Source organism: Typopeltis vanoorti, chromosome 22 (assembly GCF_054136105.1).
Source record: "Typopeltis vanoorti isolate ZY-2024b chromosome 22, IOZ_Tvanoo_1.0, whole genome shotgun sequence".
Lineage (NCBI taxonomy): Eukaryota > Metazoa > Arthropoda > Arachnida > Uropygi > Thelyphonidae > Typopeltis > Typopeltis vanoorti.
In genome coordinates, this window is record NC_143570.1 from 79,072,365 (window position 1) to 79,092,464 (window position 20,100).

A 20,100-nucleotide genomic window follows, 5' to 3' on the forward strand; every position below is an offset into this window, starting at 1 on the left:
ATACACTTGCTTTCTTTTCTAAGAATTTTCTTTTATTTAAAGAGGATCAGTATATATTTTATACAGTAACAGAATACATAATATCCAATTATCGTAATTATCCACACGAACTTTCTTGAATCCTACATTTGTTACTTTTTTTTTTTTATGTGTCAGCAGTTCTTCTGTCTTAGCAATAATAGATATCTCACATATGCTAGTATTTTGCTGTAGATCAACTATTACTTATAAGTACTCATTTTTATTCAGGAATAGAACTTCCTGGAATAAAAATGTTCCAATCTCAATAAATGCTATACTGCAGAAGCAAGAAAATCAGGTAACTTTGTTTATCACTAAATACCATACAGAGACATTTACAGTCTATATACTATATTTAGCAACAATTAGTGTAGTTAAAGAAAACTTGAATGACACTCATAATGGTAAAACACTCCCTTCTCACAGACCAAAACAGATTAATTATAATACTACAAATAGCAGCTAACTAAACACATTTGTTTCTAACACCCTCTTTCAAATTTTCAATTCCAGTAAATATGTTTAATAGCTGTTTTTATAAACATTGCAGTCACTGGATAAAGAAAGCACTATATAAAGCAAAAAGATCTATATGAGAATATAACTTGAAATCAGTTTGAATTACATTTGAGATATTCGACATCATCCATATACTTCACAAATGCTAATTTTACAAATAAAATTCTACAGAAAAAGCTGTCACTAACATAGCTTATAAGCTTTGTGAAAATGCAACTGCCCAACGTGAATGTGAGTAGTTATCACTGAAGAGCTTAAATATATTCATTTCCGCATTGTAAAATAAACAGATCAATCCATATTTGATGTACTACCTAAGAAACTTGAAAGTTCTCTAAGTAGTGAAAGTTAAGGTGACTCTGATGCTAAGGATTATATTTTCTTAAGTTCTCTCTCTTCTGAATTCAAAACTCTCCTAGTTTCTATATACGTGTATATTGGCTACCAAATAAGAATGTTCTTTTATATATCCTATTTCTGTTTATTTTACATTGCGAAAATAAAGATCTTCAGGATTTTCTTTGATAAAAAGGAAAAAAAAAATTGCTTTCTCTAAATATAACTGTCAAATTTTAAAGTACAGAAAATTTTTCTGCATTTCTCACTTTCGCTTGTTTCCACATTTATCTATAAAATGATAGAGATGAGTCTGTAATACAGTGGTTCCTTGCAATTCGACACTAATCCGTCGCCGAACTAATGTTGAATTGCGGGACAATATTTCCCATATAAAGTCTATGGAAAATACACTTATATATAAATAAAATGGGCGAGTGGATTGAGGCCTTGTTGGGAAAGAAATACACCATATTATTTTTACTTTACGTATTTTACTATTGTATAACACACTAAATTACAAAATACACTATTGTATATACAATACATACAATCTATTGAGCCTTAGATGTTGGAAGGGAGTCTTCTTTATCCTGTTCTACCTCTTCTTGTCTCCTCTTTGCTTGAACAGGAATGAGGAACTGATCAAGGGTGGACTGTCTCTCTCTTTTTCAAGATGTTTTGAAGGGATGCATGATGGTGTTGTTGAACAAGTCTGTCATTCTACTCGCATCAGCAATGTTGGGCTGCCATTTCAAATAAACAGACTGCACCTTCTCCCAATGGAATAAAACTTCTTTAATGGCAGCTGTTGGCATCAACCCTTTTTTCCCTGCCATCCTCTTCTTCAGGTGAAATTCTTTTTTTTTCTCTCCTTTGTTTGCTGTTCGCTGAGTGCTCTTCTTCGCCAGTCAGTTCGACATCGTAATCCTCCACAAGCTCTTCTACACCAATCTCATCAACCTCTTCTATGTTGAGATTCTCCGCCGTTGAAATGATCTCTCACATGGCTGCAGCTGCTTCTGATTCTTCAGCTACTTGGTCTGCACTGTTGTCATCCCGAGAAAAATTAGGAACAACTTTCTTCCACGATGCATTGAAGGGTTTTCTGTGTCACTCCACCCCAGGCAGTTTTAATAAAGGAAATGGTGTGGAGAATGTTGAACTCGGTCTTCCAGAAGTCCTTCAGTGTCTTGTCAGAAGAGTGTGAGTCACGTCGAAAAGCCGTGAGAACAAAGCCTTGGTGTAAAGTTTTTTAAAACATGCATTCACTTCTTGATCCATGGGTTGGATCAGTGATGTGTTTGGAGGCAAGAACTGGACTTTGATGAAGTCAATTTCAAGAATATCCTCTAAGTCTTAAGGGTGGGCACTAGCATTGTCAAGGATCAGCAGTGCTTTCAAATGCAAATTGTTGTCAGTGAGGAACTTCATGTTCGGAGCAAACATCTCAAAAATTCCAATCTTTGAAAACTTGCTGGTCTACCCAGGCTTTTGCATTGGATTTCCACATCACTGGCAGTTTGGATTTAATGATTTACTTCCCAAAGCACTGAGGATTTTCTGAGTGGTAGACCAGAAGTGGCTTTAAAGTCTCCGCTTGCATTTGCTGCCAATATCTTTCATAGGATTATGTCCTGGGAGCATCATTTCTTCTTGAGTGATGCAAGTTCGAGTTAGCAAGTGCATCCAAAATAACCCAGTTTCATCCTCGTTAAAAATTTGCTGTACCAGGTAGTCTTCCTTTCTGATTAAATCTTCAAATTTTTTCACAAACTTTTCTGCAGCCTCTTTGCTAGTTCAGATAAAGAGGCTGCAGAAAAGTTTGTGAAAAACTTTATCTGAACTAGCAGCTAAAGAGTTCCCAGTCTGAGAATGCTACGGATGCCTGTTCTACCTTGGAATCTGTAAAACCAGCCTTGACTTGCTTTGGATTCCTCAGTTTGATCTGAGGTACATCCTAGAGTTTTCTTCTACAATTCTTCAAAAATTAACCTAGCCCTCTCACAGATCACTGACTGAGTTACCGGATCTCCCTTCCTCTGTTTTTCTCTAATCCAGGTGATAAGCAACTTTTCCATCCCTTCACTGATTGAAGATCTATTCTTGTCAGAAATCTTCATTGCACCAGCAGACACCCTAGCTCCCATAATCTTCTCTCTCTGTTGCCATAGTTGACCTAGGAACAGCATACTCTTGAGCTACATCTGTAATTGTTCTACCTTTCTGCACTTTATCTACAATTTCTTTCTTCTTCTCTATGCTCAACCAAGTGTGCTTCTTTCCTGAATTATTTCTCTGTTCACTTCTCTTTAGACCCATTCTTAAATTTCACTCAAAAAAATAATAACTGCAGATGCACAAAATTTTTACTTCTGAAAAATGCAGAATTGAAAATTAGCACAAACAACACAAGTAAACACCAATGCAGCCCAACAAGAAATGAGAAATAACAAATGACATCGCACAATTCCATGCACACACATGTGCTGGCCCACAAAATTCAACTGTCAAATTGCGAGGCACCACTGTACTGCCTATTATAACAATACATAACAGAAATATAAGCTTCCCAGCTCTATAGTTTTATATTATGCACCCAACTAGAGATTACTTATGAGGAATTTAATTTTCTAACATAGCTGTAGTTACACCTTTGAATGAGCCTTTATCTTGACTTCCACCAATTTGAAAGCCTGGCATTTCAGGTTAGTGAAACTTATGCAATGCATTAATAAAAGGCAAATATACTGGTTGTAGGTAGAGTTCACATTGTTTAAATAGTTCAGCCAAGGCAACTTCGATTCCCATCTTATGACTATAAGATGGGAATCGAAATTTACTGGTAAATTTCAATTTTTTTTTTCAATTTTTTTAAAATTGAAATTTACTGGTAAATTTCAATTTTAAATTTCAAAATTTACTGGTAAATTTTGAAACTTCACTTTCTTTCTACATTTGGCTATAAAATATAGATGGCTCCATTACTATTAATGGGTTATCTCAATGGAGTCAAGGCTCATAGCAAGCAGCCCACAGCATAGTATACAATATACCTACACACCATTAACAATCCAACCAGAAGTTCGCTATGGAAGGTAGTAGCTAACCATTTTTTAATTTAAGCTAACCAAATTTTAAGCTAACCAATATCTGCCATTTCGATATAATAAAACATCATTTAATTTCATACAGAAGGTTGTATTTAAAAAACAGTACAGCATAATAATACAAATAAAATATTACACTTTTTTTTAAATTCAAATAAAAATATATTCATGGAATATTTTTGAATTGTGAAATATAAAGAATAATAATGAACTTAATAATCAAAATGAATTTGCAATAAATGATGTAGGAAAATTAATTTTGTAGCATACATGTGGTTTCTTCATAAATATTTCCAACTTCTGGAAAAAAACTCTTTCAAGGAATAAACTGATAGCTGGTGACGAAAGAAAGAAATTTGGAATTGTACAGCAGAATGAGTTTACTCATTAGTCACAGTAAACTTCTATATAATCAATCGCACAGGATAAGGGAAGATTTTTCCCAATTGGTTATGTTTGTTATAACAAGTGTAACAAATTTTTCTACTTTGGCTGGCAGAATACTGTACCTTTCTACTGAAGAAAAACATCTGAAAAACATGGTGAAGCAGCAAATGCTGAAACAAAACCGAATATTTGGCAAATTCCTGGTATTTATCCCATATGGAGCATTATACACAGCATATATAGTCTATATTTGAGTTGTAAGTCAGCAGAATTGAAGGAAATAGAGGAATACAGTTTGATAAAATCAGACATAACACAAGGGTGTACACTACCTCCACTCTTATTCATCATCTATAAGGATTGCATTATGAAAGAAAGTGGCATTAGGCCTGATATTAGAATTCGAGACAAACTTAGTTCTTTGCTTTATGCAGAGAATGTACTTCCAAACATATCCAGCGCAAGTCTCCAGGACTCTCTAACTAAATTGAACCACAACTGTAACAAATTTGGCATGAAAATCAGCAATAAAAAGACCAAAACTATGAAAATAAGTAGGAACATGAAGAACCTATAAAACAAATAAAATATTTCAGCTATTTAGGCATGGTTTCTAGTGAAGATGGAAATTTAAAATATAAAAATAAACAGAATAAGCAAAGCTGGTATGGTGAGGAGCCAGCTGAATAAACTTATATGGAATAACAGAGAAATTAGCCAAAACATAAACTAGCAATATACAAGACAGTGTTCAAACCAGTTTAAATTATGGGCATGAGAGAATAGTTAAGAAATAAAGCACTTCAAATATTGGGGACTACAGTAGGACCTGAACAGATGACATCAGTGGTAGAATCATATTAAAAATCAAGACATTAAAAAGGAACTTGACATTGTTAGCATTCATGTGAGCAAGGCTGATCTAAGGTGGCATGGTCACTTAAACAGAATGGGAGAAGAAAGGGTAACAGAACAGGTGTTTGATGACAAGATGGTAAGAAAGAGACCCACATGAAAACTAAGATCTAGGTGGATTGATTTAGTCAGAAGTGCCTTAGAAGACCAAAATGTTAGATACAATATTGAAGTGCTGACAAGTAAAACTAATTTGAAGGAAATTTGTTGATCATGAACTTGATCATGTACTGTCCTAGTAACCTGTACACTTCTTGAGGACACATCTCAGTAAATTTATTATTATTATTACTTAACACCTCCAGGGAGTCCAAAGACTCATCGAGGGAGGGCTCCTACTCTACAACTCTCCGTCTCCACCAATCCATCCATCATAACTACCTTTCTCATCTACACCAATGCCATCTACCACCAACCACCAGCACAACTATTTTCACAGCCACTCATAAACATCCATTCCCAAGGCAAGATTCGAATCTGCAGTCTTTTAGCTGGAGAGCAGATACGCTAACCACTCAGCCAACTAGGCTGGCTTATGATCATGACAACATAAAGAGATTTGAAAACATTCATGTAACACAAACATGGGCATGTGCATCTGAATCCTTACCATAAATTATATGGAACTGTCATTCATGAGTAATGTACATACACTACCAAGTCATTAAACTGTCTCTGATTTCAATTCTAATATCTATTGCACTGTCATCAAACATTCGAGAATAAACTTTTTCTGGATATTCTGTATTGTGTTGAATTTGATTACAACAATAAACAAATTCAACACTAGATACAGAATAGCTGATAGCTTCAGTGCTTATTTATGAAGCAATGTTTAGTGTTTGGAATCTAAGTTTTTATAAATATGTAACACCAAACATACCATGATGTGAATTTTTTTGTAATGCAATTGGACTAAGTGGCTAGTACATAATTACTGTATTTTTCACATTATAAGATGTGCTTTTTTGTACCTAAAATTTATCTGAAAATTAGGATGCATCCTATAAGCCAAATGCATCTTATAAACCAGTGCATCTTATACACCAATATGTTTTTTAATTATGTACTGCCTATACGATTGTGTTAAAGCATAGTGTGATTGAGTACGCAAAAAAGAATGATAATAGGACAGCAGAGCAGCATGTTGGGACTCTGCCTACAGAAAAAGTGGTACAAACATGGAGGAAACAAGAGCAGCAATTAACAGAAGTAAATTCTAAAAAATACAATCTCCGTAGAAACCAGAAAAATGACCAGAAATTGAAAATGAATTAAAAACTTGGATAATAGATCAAAGAAGATAGGGTTGCTGCATATCTACAAAAATTATTATTCAACAAGTCAAATTATTTAGCAAGAGAAAGAAATATTGCCGAATTTACAAAGGTCGCCACCATGGTGCTTAAGATTTATACATGCATGTAAATGAAAATATCACAAAAAAATGCCAGATGAATTCAAAAATAAAATTATCGAGTTTCAGATTCAGCATAAATGCTAGAAAACAAGACAATTTTGAACTTTCACAGATAGCTAATGTGGATGAAGTGTCTCTGACTTTATGCACCCTTGAACAAAACTGCTGACTCCAAAGGTAAAAAAAAAAAAATTGTTGAAACTTCTAGTCAGAAAAAACCACTATACTGTTGTTTTGTCATGCTGTGTGGATGGAACAAAACTGCCACTTGTTTAATTTATATAATTATGAATGAAGGGATAAAGTTATGGATAAAAAAAAAGGTGCAGTCCGAACATCCTGGCAGTTTGTCAGAAACCTGCTTTGTTAGTATGTGATCACTTTAGATGTCATTAAACCGAAGCTGTTAAGAATGAACTTCACAAAGTGAACACAAAAATAACTAATCCTAGGAGGACTCACCTTTGCACTTCAATGTATCAAGAAACAAACCATTTAAAGGATTTATGAGGGGAAAATGGGTGATTTAGATGCAATCTCCAAATTTTGAAGAAACATCTACATGTAGTTGAAAGAAGGCAACAATTTCATAAGTGTGTGCAAATGAGTAAAGCATTCATGGAATGAAGTGAAACCCAAACTTATGATAAAATCTTTTCAAAAGTGTGGCATTAGTAATTCTTTTGACGGTACAGAGGATGGCTTATTATTTCAAGACAGCAATGACTCAGCTTCTGATGAAGATTGAAGTTCAGAAAATTTTGAGTCAAGATGAAGGTGAATAAAAATTTGAAAAGAAGATTAATGAAATTTATAAAAATTATTTTGTTTATATTATTATATATTAGATTTTTTAATGATTTGATGATTTTTTAAGAATAATTGTTTTTTTTTTATCTAACAAACTGATAATACATGTATTTAAATTTAAAATTAATATTTCCATGAAAAATTTGATGCATAATTCGTGCATCTTATACTTGGAAGATTATTTTTTCCCCAAAAATTCGACATGAAAAATGTCGAATGCATCAAATACAACAGTGAGTCTTATAAGGCGAAATTTCACAAAGCATGAAAAAACAATCTTGAGTTACAAATAACCCAGGATTGCTTAAGTAGATAGAAGCCAATGTATATGTTTTTATACCTGAATTTTTGCAATTCAACTAGAAATTATTAGCAACACAAAGAATTCGTTTAAAATAAGAAATAATGTAGAAGACAGTCTATATAGCAATAAATATTGCAAGAAACACTTTCTTACTGGCTTGTTGCTGGCTTAATGAAAAAAGACTCATACTCTTTCTTTCCTTGAAAGAATAAGGGAATGGGGAAACATTGAAGAAATGTTGAGAAACAGAACAAAGAGAATCAGGGAAATAAAGGAAATTGTGAGGAATAGAACAATGGAAATTATAGGATATTATACATGATGACAGAACACAAAGGACTGGCAGGAACCAAACAAAAAGAACACAAAACAGTATGAAAAAGTACAAATGTAAAAAAGATTATATACATAGGTGACGTAAGAAACCAGAAGACTATGAAATAAAAATAAAAATGCAAAATTAATGTTTAAATTTCAAAATGCTATATTAGCTTAATGTCACTTACCTGAAATCATAATAAACTGATTATGTGCAGTCTAAATAATTAAAATAAAAAAAATATAAAACTTCAGTAGTCAATAAACTTTTCAAATGGTCATGTCTCAAAGAGAGACAGATGCAGAAATAAATGGATAAAGGGGACACATAGACAGTAGTATATTTGCATTTTTCAAAAGCTTTTGAAAAATGCAAATATACTATATATACTTCGTGTGGTACCACATGAAGAAGCTGGTGGCTAATTGGAAACAGATGGAATAGACTAGCAATTTGAATAGCTAACTGGCTCTCAGATAGATATCAGCACGATGTATATGGAGGAGTCGCTAGTGAAGTGCCAGAGGGATTTGTTTTGGGACTATTATGGTTTAAGTTGTATATTAATGACATTGGGAATGGCTTATGTGGAGATGTGCAACTGCTCCCAATGATGCAAAGTTGGAGAGAACTACGAGAAGTAAAGCAGATGTGGTCTTGCAGAGGATCTCAACAGACGATGTGAGTGGACAACTGAATGAAGCTATCTGTTTAATGTTGGTAAGTGCAAGGTTCAGTCCTGAAATTTGGTAAGGCAAGGTTGGGAGGCAGAGTATGCAATTAATGGGGAAATTTTGAAAGCAGTAGCAATGAGAGATCTGGGAGTGATGGTGGATGGACTTGAAGGGTCACATTGCTAGAATTGTAAGAACATCACAACAGATTATGGCAATAATGAGGACATTAATATGCAGAAGCAAAGAGGTTATGGTTCTCTTGTATGATGCTTTGTTTAGGCCACATATGGCCTACTGTGGACAGATTAGGTTACCTGGTTTCTTATAAACCATAAAAGATGAATTCATATTTAAGAATTTAGAGACACAAAACACACGTGTTGAAATGATTATTTTACTAATTATTAATAAAATAACAGTTGACGTTTCGACCCCTGTTCGAGGTCATCATCAGAAGGATACATGTATAGGAACCAAGCTACATGCAGTTGCACTCTAATAAAGGTAAATTAAAACTACATTGTTAACTAATCTTTTTCTTAGCATGATCTCTAGTGATTAAAAAAATAAATAAATAAATACATTATACATATATCTACTCTATACTATAAAATGATAAGCTGAAATTGGCAACAGATGTGAAGTCGGCTTGAAACGGACGTAGGCTGTAACGTTTTTGTCAAGTTATTTGAAACATTTTGAAACTCAGGGGCTACCCTGAGTGTCGAATCTTCAAAATTCGAGTCATCAGAATTCAAGGAGAACTGGCCTACCAGTCCAGAACACTGGGGATTGGATGCCGTAGGCATCAGGGGGCAGAGCCCACTAGTATGTATGTATGTATGTGTGTGTGTGTGTGTGTGTGTGTGTGTGTGTGTGTGTGTGTGTGTGTGTATATATATATATATATATATATATATATATATATATATATACTTAGTGCCAGAGGGATTTGTTTTGGGAGTATTATGGTTTAAGTTGTATATTAATGACATTGGGAATGGCTTATGTGCAACTGCTCCCGATGATGCAAAGTTGGAGAGAATTATGAGAAGTAAAGCAGATGTGGTCTTGCAGAAGGATCTCAACAGACTATGTGAGTGGACAACTGAATGGACAACTAAGATTCTTCTGGAATTGTACAGTTCAGGTTGCTACTGAATGTTCTGGAAAAAAAAAAAAAAAACACTTCACAAGTCTTCTTGTATTGAGATTTTTCTTTGTGGTCTATAAAAGTTACAGATGGGTCCTCCACATTCTTGGAATGGTTAGACCATCATTTTTAGTCAGATTTGGATTATGTTCGATTATTTCACATGCCTCTTTGAATTTCCCCTCAAACCAGGTTTTGGTGCGGTGTAGGGACTTGGTACCTTTCCAATCAATTCTGTGGTATGTTTGGAGTGCATGGTCAGAAAGGCCGGTTTTTCCAAAATGGAGGTATTTAATATGTTGTTTGTGTTAATCCTTCCTGATTGGGATGGTTTACCCAGTTTCCCCTATGGGAAACAGGGCAAACCATTATTAGAGTGCAACACCATGTAGCCTGGTTGCTATACACATGTATCCTTCTTATGATCTCAATACAGGGATAGAAACATAAATTGTTATTTTATTAATAATTAGTAAAATAATCATTTTAACACGTTTTGTGTCCCTAAATTCTTAAATAATGAATGCTGATCACCGTGTAACCTTAAAAGAAAGAGTCGTTATAAAAGATGAACTACCAGAAGATTTGCATATGACTAAGACAACAGCAACAAAGTTTGTTACTGTTTGATATGAGGCTGTTACTGAATACTATTTCACATACCTCGTGTCTTATCCGCAATTCTCCCACATCTCTCTCTCTCTCTCTACTGCTACATTTCCACCCCCTCACACACTTTCAGTCATATTTTAGTGATATCACCATACACCGCTCAATAAGATGACAACCAGAAACATCCTACAAAGGTATGTCCAAAATTATTCCTTCCTTATGTTCTTCATATATCTATTTCTTTAAAACACCACTAATGCCCTAAAAATTGAGTAAAAAAATAATGACATCATAAAAAGGATACTCCTAAACAAAAATAGGCAAAATAGCCATAAAAAATAATATAAAGAAAGATTGCAGTTTATCTTCAATGAAAGGCACATGTTAATCTTTATGTCAGCTGCACCATTTATGTTATCTTTGTAATGAGAATATTTTTACACCAAATGTTAAGTGGATTTACAAGAGTTCAATCCAACTGATGCAATGATTTACTCAAAACTAAATATATATATATATATATATATATATATATATATATATATATATATATATATATTGTTGTAATTAGGATTGACTCGGGATGTATACATTTATAAATTTAACTGACTAGAACCCGAGAAAGTATAACAAAAAACCTTTAATAAATCGAGACTAGGTTTCATAGGTATTCCGACTTCTTCAGGTGAGTAAGAAAAAACATAAGACTTATAAATATAACAAGGCAAAAAAACATGGACTTTCCAGATTAATAAAAAAAAGCATAACAGTAACAGTCATATTTGAATAGGTGACCGCGTGCTACTGTTGGTATGAGTAGAATGTGTGTGACAGCTAATTTTAGAGTGCCAGTATTGGATTACTGCGCTATGGGAATTAGGCAAATTGTAGCTTAGATTGTTGTTCAAGTGTGAAGGGTCCAGAACTATTTCTTTTGATTCTATAATTCGTCTTTCAAACTCATCCTTGCATATATATATAAATTGGTGCGGTGTCCCAATCAACTTGGTGTGGCCATTCTTTGAGGTTAGAGTTTGTGGAGAAGTGCACGACTGGAAAGGGCACTCGCTCGTGTTCTACTGTAGGAGATGTCACGTCTATGTTCCTCAAGACGAAGTGACACAGATTTATCTGTCTGGCCAAAATAAGGTCGACCACAGTCGCACAAAACTTTATAAACACCAGGAAAATGCAGTTGGTTGTGTTTTGGTCGACTCAGAAAAGAACGAAGTTTTGGTAGAGTAGTATATACGGTCTTTATGTTGAATTTCTTCAAAATCCTAGATAGTTTTGGGATAAGAGAGCTGATGAATGGTAACTGTATGAGTGATAGGGTTGGATTCATCTTCTTGTCGAGGTTGTTGGAGTGGTCTCAAACGTTTAGTGATGTTACGAGATGAATATCGGTTATTTAAGAAGGTGTTTTTCAGGAAGTTAAGCTCTGTTTGAGGGTCTTCTTCTGTGGAAGTGAGATATCTTGCTTGATGGGCAAGGGTGGAAATGATGCCCAGTTTCTGAGGAGGGAAGTGATGAGAGGAGCCATGCAAATATCTATCAGTGTGGGTGGTTTTTGGAAAAATTGAAAATTTAAGCCAGTCAGGTAATCTACTGATCTTTAGATCCAAGAAGGGGAGAACGCCATTAATCTCTAGTTCTGAAGTGAATTTAATGTTTCTGATGTTGATTATTTAAATGGTTCAGGAAGTTTTGAAGTTCCTCTAAACCATGTTCCCAAATAAGGAAGACGTCGTCAATGTAGCATAACCACAGTTTAGGTTTTAAAGTGGCTATAGAAATCGCTCTCTCTTCAAAATCTTCTAAAAAAATGTTAGCTAAGACTGGGGATAGAGAGCTGCCTAGATACACAAGACTATCTCTCTGCTCTATCCATCCCCTTATTCCTCATTTGTATGGCCTACCTAAGATCCACAAGGCTGACACTCCTTTAAGACCTATTGTGGAAGGTATTGACTCACCTACGTACAATCTGTCTAAATATCTTGTAGCTTCTTTAAAACATCTAGTCGGCAATTCCTCCTCCTTCATCAAAAACTCTGAAGATTTCATCTTAAAAATTTAAATCTCATAGACTCTGTAGTCTATGAGATTTAATCTATGTAAAAATCTATGTAGTATCTCCATTGTTTACTATTCACTTGTTGACAGACTCACTTTTCCAGTATGAGGATTCATCTTGCTAAGATTCCCCTTTTCAGAATCCTCTATTAATATATTCCAACTGTCAAGTTTTCTTTAAAACTTCCTAAAACCAATTTCATTTGGTTTGCATTATCAAATTCCCATTCTCTCTTGTTTTGTCCCAGGTACTGAACACACTCTCAGTCAGTGCCTATCACCCGTCAATATCCTTGGTGAGCATGCAAACTTCTTCAATTACGCTTAAAAGTGAGAAGTTAGGTAGTGGCTTACATGTTGTTGTTATTGAAAAAGAGAATGTCTTTACAATGAATGACATATATCACAACACTTATCAATTGTGAATTACAATAAATGTTTGAAACTGACTATTTAGACTTACATGCTGATTTGAACTCCTTATGGGGTTTAATGGAAAAAAATAAAGCTCATAAAAATAATTAAACATGTTTAATCACTCTTATATTTCATCTTAGTCACAGACATTGTCAGGGAAACTATTAAAATTGAAAAAACAGACCAATTTGCACAAACACTGTGGAAAAAATTAAACATCCTATGAGGGATGCCCTCTATGGGTGTTATCGGCTCTTAGATGTGTTGGGTAAGAGGTCTAAGAATTAGTTTCCCAATTTTTTTTTTAATTCTGCTGCTGATTCTAAAAAAAAAAAAAAAAATCTTTCAAAATTTGTATTATTTTTTGTGGTACAGTGTAGTGATTTTTTCTTTGATTCTGTGCAAAATATCCAAGGCATGATCAGCAAGGTGCATTTTTATGTTTTTCTAGGCAGATGTTAGCACATCTCCCAGTTTGATCATAATAAGATAAGTTGCAGGAACAAGGAATTTTGTAAACACCTGGAACTGATAGAGTAGGTAGAGGATATCCTTGGGAGAGTAGATGAGGATAGTCAGCTTTAGATAAGGTTTAAATGCAACACAGAGATTGTACTCTTTTTTAAAATTCTAGCTATTTTTTTCTGATGGATGCCTGGATATACGGAACAATGATAGCATTACTATAGTCAACACATTGAGATCGATACAAGGAGATGGGAGGAACAATTAATTTGTTGACCTTTTGGACACTATCACTGGAGAGGAAAGTCTAGCAAATAAAAGAAAGTTCAGCAGTAAGATCAGCCTTGGCTGAACAGAGAGTGGAGGATCTTTTAACAATAGTTTGAATAACACCATACTGTTGAGAGGAGGGAGGGGGAATGATGGGAAAATTTGTGTATGTATTTATTCTACCTGTGTAAACTGAGAAAGAAAAGGTACCACTGGGAAGACATGCAATTATAATATCTAGAAAAGATCTTTTCTAGATACTTTTATTACACATCTTCCCAATCTGATGTAAAAAGTAATCAATCATAATTTACAATTATGAATCATTTTTCAAGTGTTTCTCAACTTTAATATTTTATTAGTTTTAGTTTCATAATCATATATAACTGGCACTTGCAATGTGCCTGATAAGGAATTGATATTTATTCAAATATTTGAGACTGATGCACTTGTCAGATATCCGACAGCTGAAATAATTTCAAATGTTCTCATGAGGTTTAATGGAAAAAATGCAGCTCATAAAAATAATTAAACAACACACTTAATCACTTCTATATTTCATCTCAGTCACTGAGACATTGTCAGGGAAACGACATTAAAATTGCACAAACCCTAAAGTGGAAAAAATTAGACTGAAAGCCTAAAGTCCCATGAGAGGTGCTTCTAAGGGTGCTGTTGGCTAAGAGGTCCTAAGAATTAGTTCCCCAAATCTTGGGAAGTTTAATATGGCCATACAAGGGGAGGGGAGGAGGGTTTGGAATGTTCTGATAAATACCTAGACAAAAAATTATATTAAAGCAACTGATATAACCACAATAAAGAACATACTAGCAGCAAGGTTATGAAGGTAACTTATGTTCTTCTTGTGGTCATATCAGTTGTTTTATATCATTTTGTCTGTTTACCAGAACATTCCAGAACTCTTCCCCCACCCTCATATTTATTGAGATTAGGTCAGGTTTTTTTTTTTTTTTTTTAATTCTGCAGATGATTCTAAAAACAATCTGATCTGAAAAAAAGGGAGGCCCATACTGATTAAAAAAAAAAAAAAATGAAATCATTTGAAGCATAAGTGCTGATGCCAGGATCTTACACCAACTTACAATTATCTGTTGATTTCTAGATCTAGGAATCAAAGAAATAGTCTCCTTCAAAAGAATACTGAAAAATTTTAGTAGCTAATAAACAAAGCAGTACCAGAGATGAATAAAATTCTGATAAATACCCAGATACTGAAAAAAGAAAGCGTTATCAAACCTAAGAATGATGTTCTTTTAAAATTTTCTTGATTTCACATGATTAAAGAAAAACCGAATCGAAGATTTTTCCCAACTTGACAATGAATACAGTGGTGACTTACTAGAATGTACAAAAAAAAAAAAAAAGAGAAAAATTTTGGTTTGATTTGTAAACTGATTAGTTGCATTTGTTATCTTTAGATGTTACTGAAGGTTAATTAAGATCACTTAAATAGATAAGGTATTCTATCTACCATGTAAGAAAATAAATTTTCATATTCATTCTGTTTCCTGGAATCTGCAATTATACTGGTTTGGATTTTTTTTCCTAAAATGTTAATGTAACTTTGAGTTCATATAAAATAAGCTGAAGTTTGATCACTTTGTTCATTAGTTATATTTACTTACGGGGACTAGTATCTGGTCCAACAACAATGATGTTATGCTCCACTGCATATCTTTGGATCCCAGATTTCTGAATGAAATTTTGTTCTGTACAAGTAAGTCCTAAATTAACAATGGCCAACAAGAAAAAACAATTATCAATTTAATTACAATGCAAACATTAACACAGATCATATTCTGATAATAACTTTCATTATTTAAAATACTTATGCAAACATTTAAAATCAAACCCGTAGGTCGTAATTAAGTTTATTGGCTAATTAAAATTTATCTAAATTTACACCAATATGATATACCTGGATGTTTTTGAAGATAAGGATGAGACAATATTTAGCAAAAACTAATTATTTTAATGGAACGCATGCACTACACACATAAAGTAATTTTCATGGCTTACACATGCAACAAAAGTTGTATAGAATTTTATTCAAACTCCAATGCATTTCATCCAACGTGCACAGAAATTGTCAGAGAGACAGACCATTAACTACAACCAAAACATGAATCACAATAATGAGTCAAAAATGACACATTAGCTCTTATCTCAGTCACGGCTGAATTATATGATATTATGCTATTAAGAGTTCAAAGGAACAGTTGTAGAAAGCTGCATAGATAAAAAAATAATTTAAAATAATTACTAATTTAAAAAAAAAACTTAACAATTAACAGTAATCACTTCCCAAAACTCAGATATTGGCATGTAGTCTGATCAGTTCAGGTTCGGTATCCTCACTCACATGAGCACATTTCATTCATAAACAGATTAATTCATAAGTTTAAATTATTAAAAGGAAGAAACCAGCACAATATTCAACCAATAACTGAATAACTGTAACAATTTAAGACCAACTAAGTGAAAATGTTTTTTTTTTTTGGTACTGATTCTGCCTTGTCTCATTGACATATACCTTACAATGCATGGTAAAAGTGGAAAAAGGGACCAGAGAAACATGCATAGACGAAGCAAATAAATTACATTTTGAGAATGTCCAAATTTCATACAAAGCAAAACTACCTCCTTTGAATACACCCTTCTCAGAGATACAAGCTCTTCGCTCCCTATGCCAGAATATCTACAGTCATCACAAAGATAATAACTACTGTTGTCATGAATACCACCGAGTATAATAATAAAATTAATATCTTAAAAGATAGGTCAACCTAGTGTTATCAGCAAGAAGCTACCAAAAAATCAAATAATGAATTAAATCATTAGACAATGTACACTTGTGGGATAACACTGCTGTTGAGTAGTTACGAATTCACCATGCCATCTACCTTGCACTATGGTTTTTATTAAAAAACATAAGGATGGCAAGCCATTATATGCCCAATAGTGTATTGGCTCTCCCACTTTACTACCTTGCAAAATGTGTCTTATCATATTATGACCTTTTTCTTGACAATTAGTATTAATAAATTAAAGACTTAATTCTGTATGTTAATCAAGTAAATAATAGTTTAATATCCGACGTTTCACTGACTAATATCTGTCAGCATTTTCAAAGGATACACTGGTAAGCAATAGAAAGTAACAAAAAATAGGAAACTAACCGACAATTCTAAAAATTATATAAAGTTATCACTTGCATGATACAATGATATAATACGCGTGTCGCAAGTAATGTTTTATTTGTTGAGATATTTATTGTAATTTTCATGAAAGTTCATTTCTTTTTTGGTTAAATGATCTGATTAGAGTTTTCCATATATCTGGTAAGATTAGGCCTTGATTCTTATTTAAGTTACCTGTTGAACGGGCGACTGTAGCAGCTTCTTTGAACGTTCTGGAATGGTAGTTCTCTTCTATGTAGGGCATATGACTCATATCCCATTCAATATTATGGTTGGTAGAGGCAAAGTGGGAAGAAAGGCCTGATATATCCTGTCTGTTATTCCTTACATAGCCTATATGTTCTTTCTTGTTTCAGAACTTCTAGATGTCTGTCCGATGTAATTGATACTGCATGAACAGGGTATGCTATAAACTCCAGAGTATTTGTAGAAAGGATGGCTATCTTTCCGTGATCTTATAAACTTTTGAATGGTCTCAACAGATTTAAAGGTTACGTCTTCTAAAACCATATAATATCAGAGTAACCTTCAAACCTATTGAGACCATAATACATGTGGTTTGTATGTGCTGAAAGCTGTAAATTATTTCCTGATAGATTAAAAGTTTACACGCTGTTCAAGTTGTAAGATTATTTATGGTTAGACTAAGTATATACTGTATATGGTTTCTTTTACAGCCCAAATTTAGACATACTATTATTTTATTAGCCTTCAGCGATTATTCTTCATTCAAGTTATATTTTCCCTGTTAAGTTTTGTAGGTATTTTTATGTACAGGTAGTTCTCACTTTATGAATTCCCACTTAACGAATTTTTTGGATCGAAATTTTTATTTTAAATTGTGTGTGGCGAAGGCAATTAGGGGCATGTATGGGGAATTATGCAGTATGTAATGACGTAATGATCAGTTAGAACGAGCCTCAGTCAAGCACAAGCTTGGCCACACGAGTGTGTTATTCGTAGTTTTCTTCAATTACACCTGATTTTTTTAAATTTTGTTTTCTTTTTAACTATAACCCTTTCACTTTTCCAAAAATGTCAAAAAGAAGCAATAGTGCAAAATTAGAAAATAAGAAAAGCAAACTCAAGCGATCTTAGGAATGGCTAACCAGTTGCAAATGGAAGTTTCAGAAGGTGATTAATCAGCTGCTTCAATCTCACACTATGGAACTCTCACCTTGAATTAGCGGAACAAGAAAGAAACAAAGAAGAAAAATACAAAGAAGATAATGAATATGAAGCCTCCAACTCTGCTTTTTTACTTTAAAAGGCCTACAAGAAGCATTTAAACTCCTCGAAAAAGCTCAAGCAATCTTGAATCACAAGATTCAGACTTTGAATGATTTAGTAAATTTTCCTGCAAAATGAATAATGCTTCTGCTTGCTATCGAATTATTTTAAAGGAAAAGGAGCTAAAGTCAACGAAGTAGATGACATTCGAGGATTTCTCTGATGGAAAAAAAAAATGCACCGATGCGTCCTACTACCTCGATTCATCCAGTGATGTAGAAATGAGCTAATTTTTTTCAAAAGAATCTTTTTTAATTTAAAATTTTCTTGTTATTCTTTAAATATGTAATTTTTAGCCAGTAAAGTCTTTTCTTATCATTTAATATTCGTTTTATATTTTATATATTCCTTCTTACAAACATAACTCTTGCTTATAGCATTATTTCTAAGGCAAATAAAAACTCTCTCTTTACGAATTCCGGATTTACGAACGATCACCAGGAACCAATTAATTCATAAAGGCGAGAACTACCTATATTTTAAATTTCATTACTTTTTTCCAGTATTCTTTCATTTAGTTTTAATTTGCATTTACTGGTTCTTTTGCAATTGCCATTGCTTTTGATTTTTCTGTTGATATTTTCATATTAAAACCACTGCTTATCTGTTAAAATTTGAATAATTGATTTTGGAGATCACTTTCATTTCCTGCAAGTAATACATGAACATATCTAACAAAATAAAATTTCTTTCAATTTTTGTTTAATTTCTGCTTTTTAAAATTATTTCGTCCACAATTATGTTAAATAAACATGGACTTAAAGAATCCTGTTGTCTGATTCCTTTCCTTAAGAGGATTTGTGTAATGTCTGTGTCTTTGGCTCACAGCTGAAGATACAGACAACCCTAACTGTCACCTCGCCAACACATTGCTGTCAACTCTAAACACCTTCCTCAGTCACCTGAACAAAATATTAATGCATACAATTTACCAATGAAAATCAAAAAATACCCTTTCCTAGATACATGAAAATATTGTAAGGAAACTAATAATATATAAATCTTATTATACATTCGTTTTGTGTGTGTGTGTGTGTGTGTGTGTGTGTGTATATCTTTATTTTGATAACTTTCAGTGGAATATTTCTTGATACCAGTACTTTCAGAACATCCTGTAATTTGATTCTGTCAAAAGTATTCTCTAATTCAATGAAAATATATGTTAGTTACATTCTATTGCATCATCATCAAATTCCTGCCATGTACCCTCAAGGTATGTACAGTATATGATAGTACTACATGAAAAAAATTGCATCATTATTAATTTCCTATCTACAATTTTCCTCCAAATCAGTCTGTTACTTGTCAAGACGCCAACATCATCAGATCTTATATTTCTATCATCTAAAGCACTTTGTACCGTATCAATCCACCTACATCTTGGTCTTCCTCTGGGTCGTTTTGCTGCCAACCTGGCAGAGAACACTTGTTTTGCTAATCTTTCATCTCCCATTCTATTTAAGTGACCATACCACCTAAGATTAGCTCTGATAATGCATTCCTGGATGCTGACAATGTCAAGTTCTTTCCTAATATCCTCATTTCTAATATGATATTGCCATTGATGCCATCTGTTCACACCTCTAATCTTTCTTAGGACTCGCATATCTGCGGTCACTAGTCTTTGGTCAAGTGTTTTACTGACCCAGCTCTCAGATCCATAAGTAAAACTGGTTTGAACACTGTCTTGTATACATCTAATTTAGGGTTCCGACTAATTTCTCTCTTATTCCATATAAATTTTCTTTAAAGTTTTTATGTTTTGGAATGCAGCTAGC

At 33.5% G+C, this 20,100-nt stretch overlaps 1 protein-coding gene across 3 annotated transcripts in view; it reads right to left on the reverse strand.

Moving 5' to 3' along the window:
* Nucleotides 1-20,100, reverse strand: part of LOC150094509 (S-formylglutathione hydrolase) — a 144,971-nt gene that overhangs the window by 88,466 nt on the left and 36,405 nt on the right. For all 3 annotated transcript variants that reach the window (XM_090412487.1, XM_090412485.1, XM_090412486.1), the window contains exon 3: nucleotides 15,458-15,556. In XM_090412487.1, coding sequence (XP_090268613.1) covers nucleotides 15,458-15,556 — 99 coding nt within the window. The remainder of the gene's footprint in view (nucleotides 1-15,457; nucleotides 15,557-20,100) is intronic.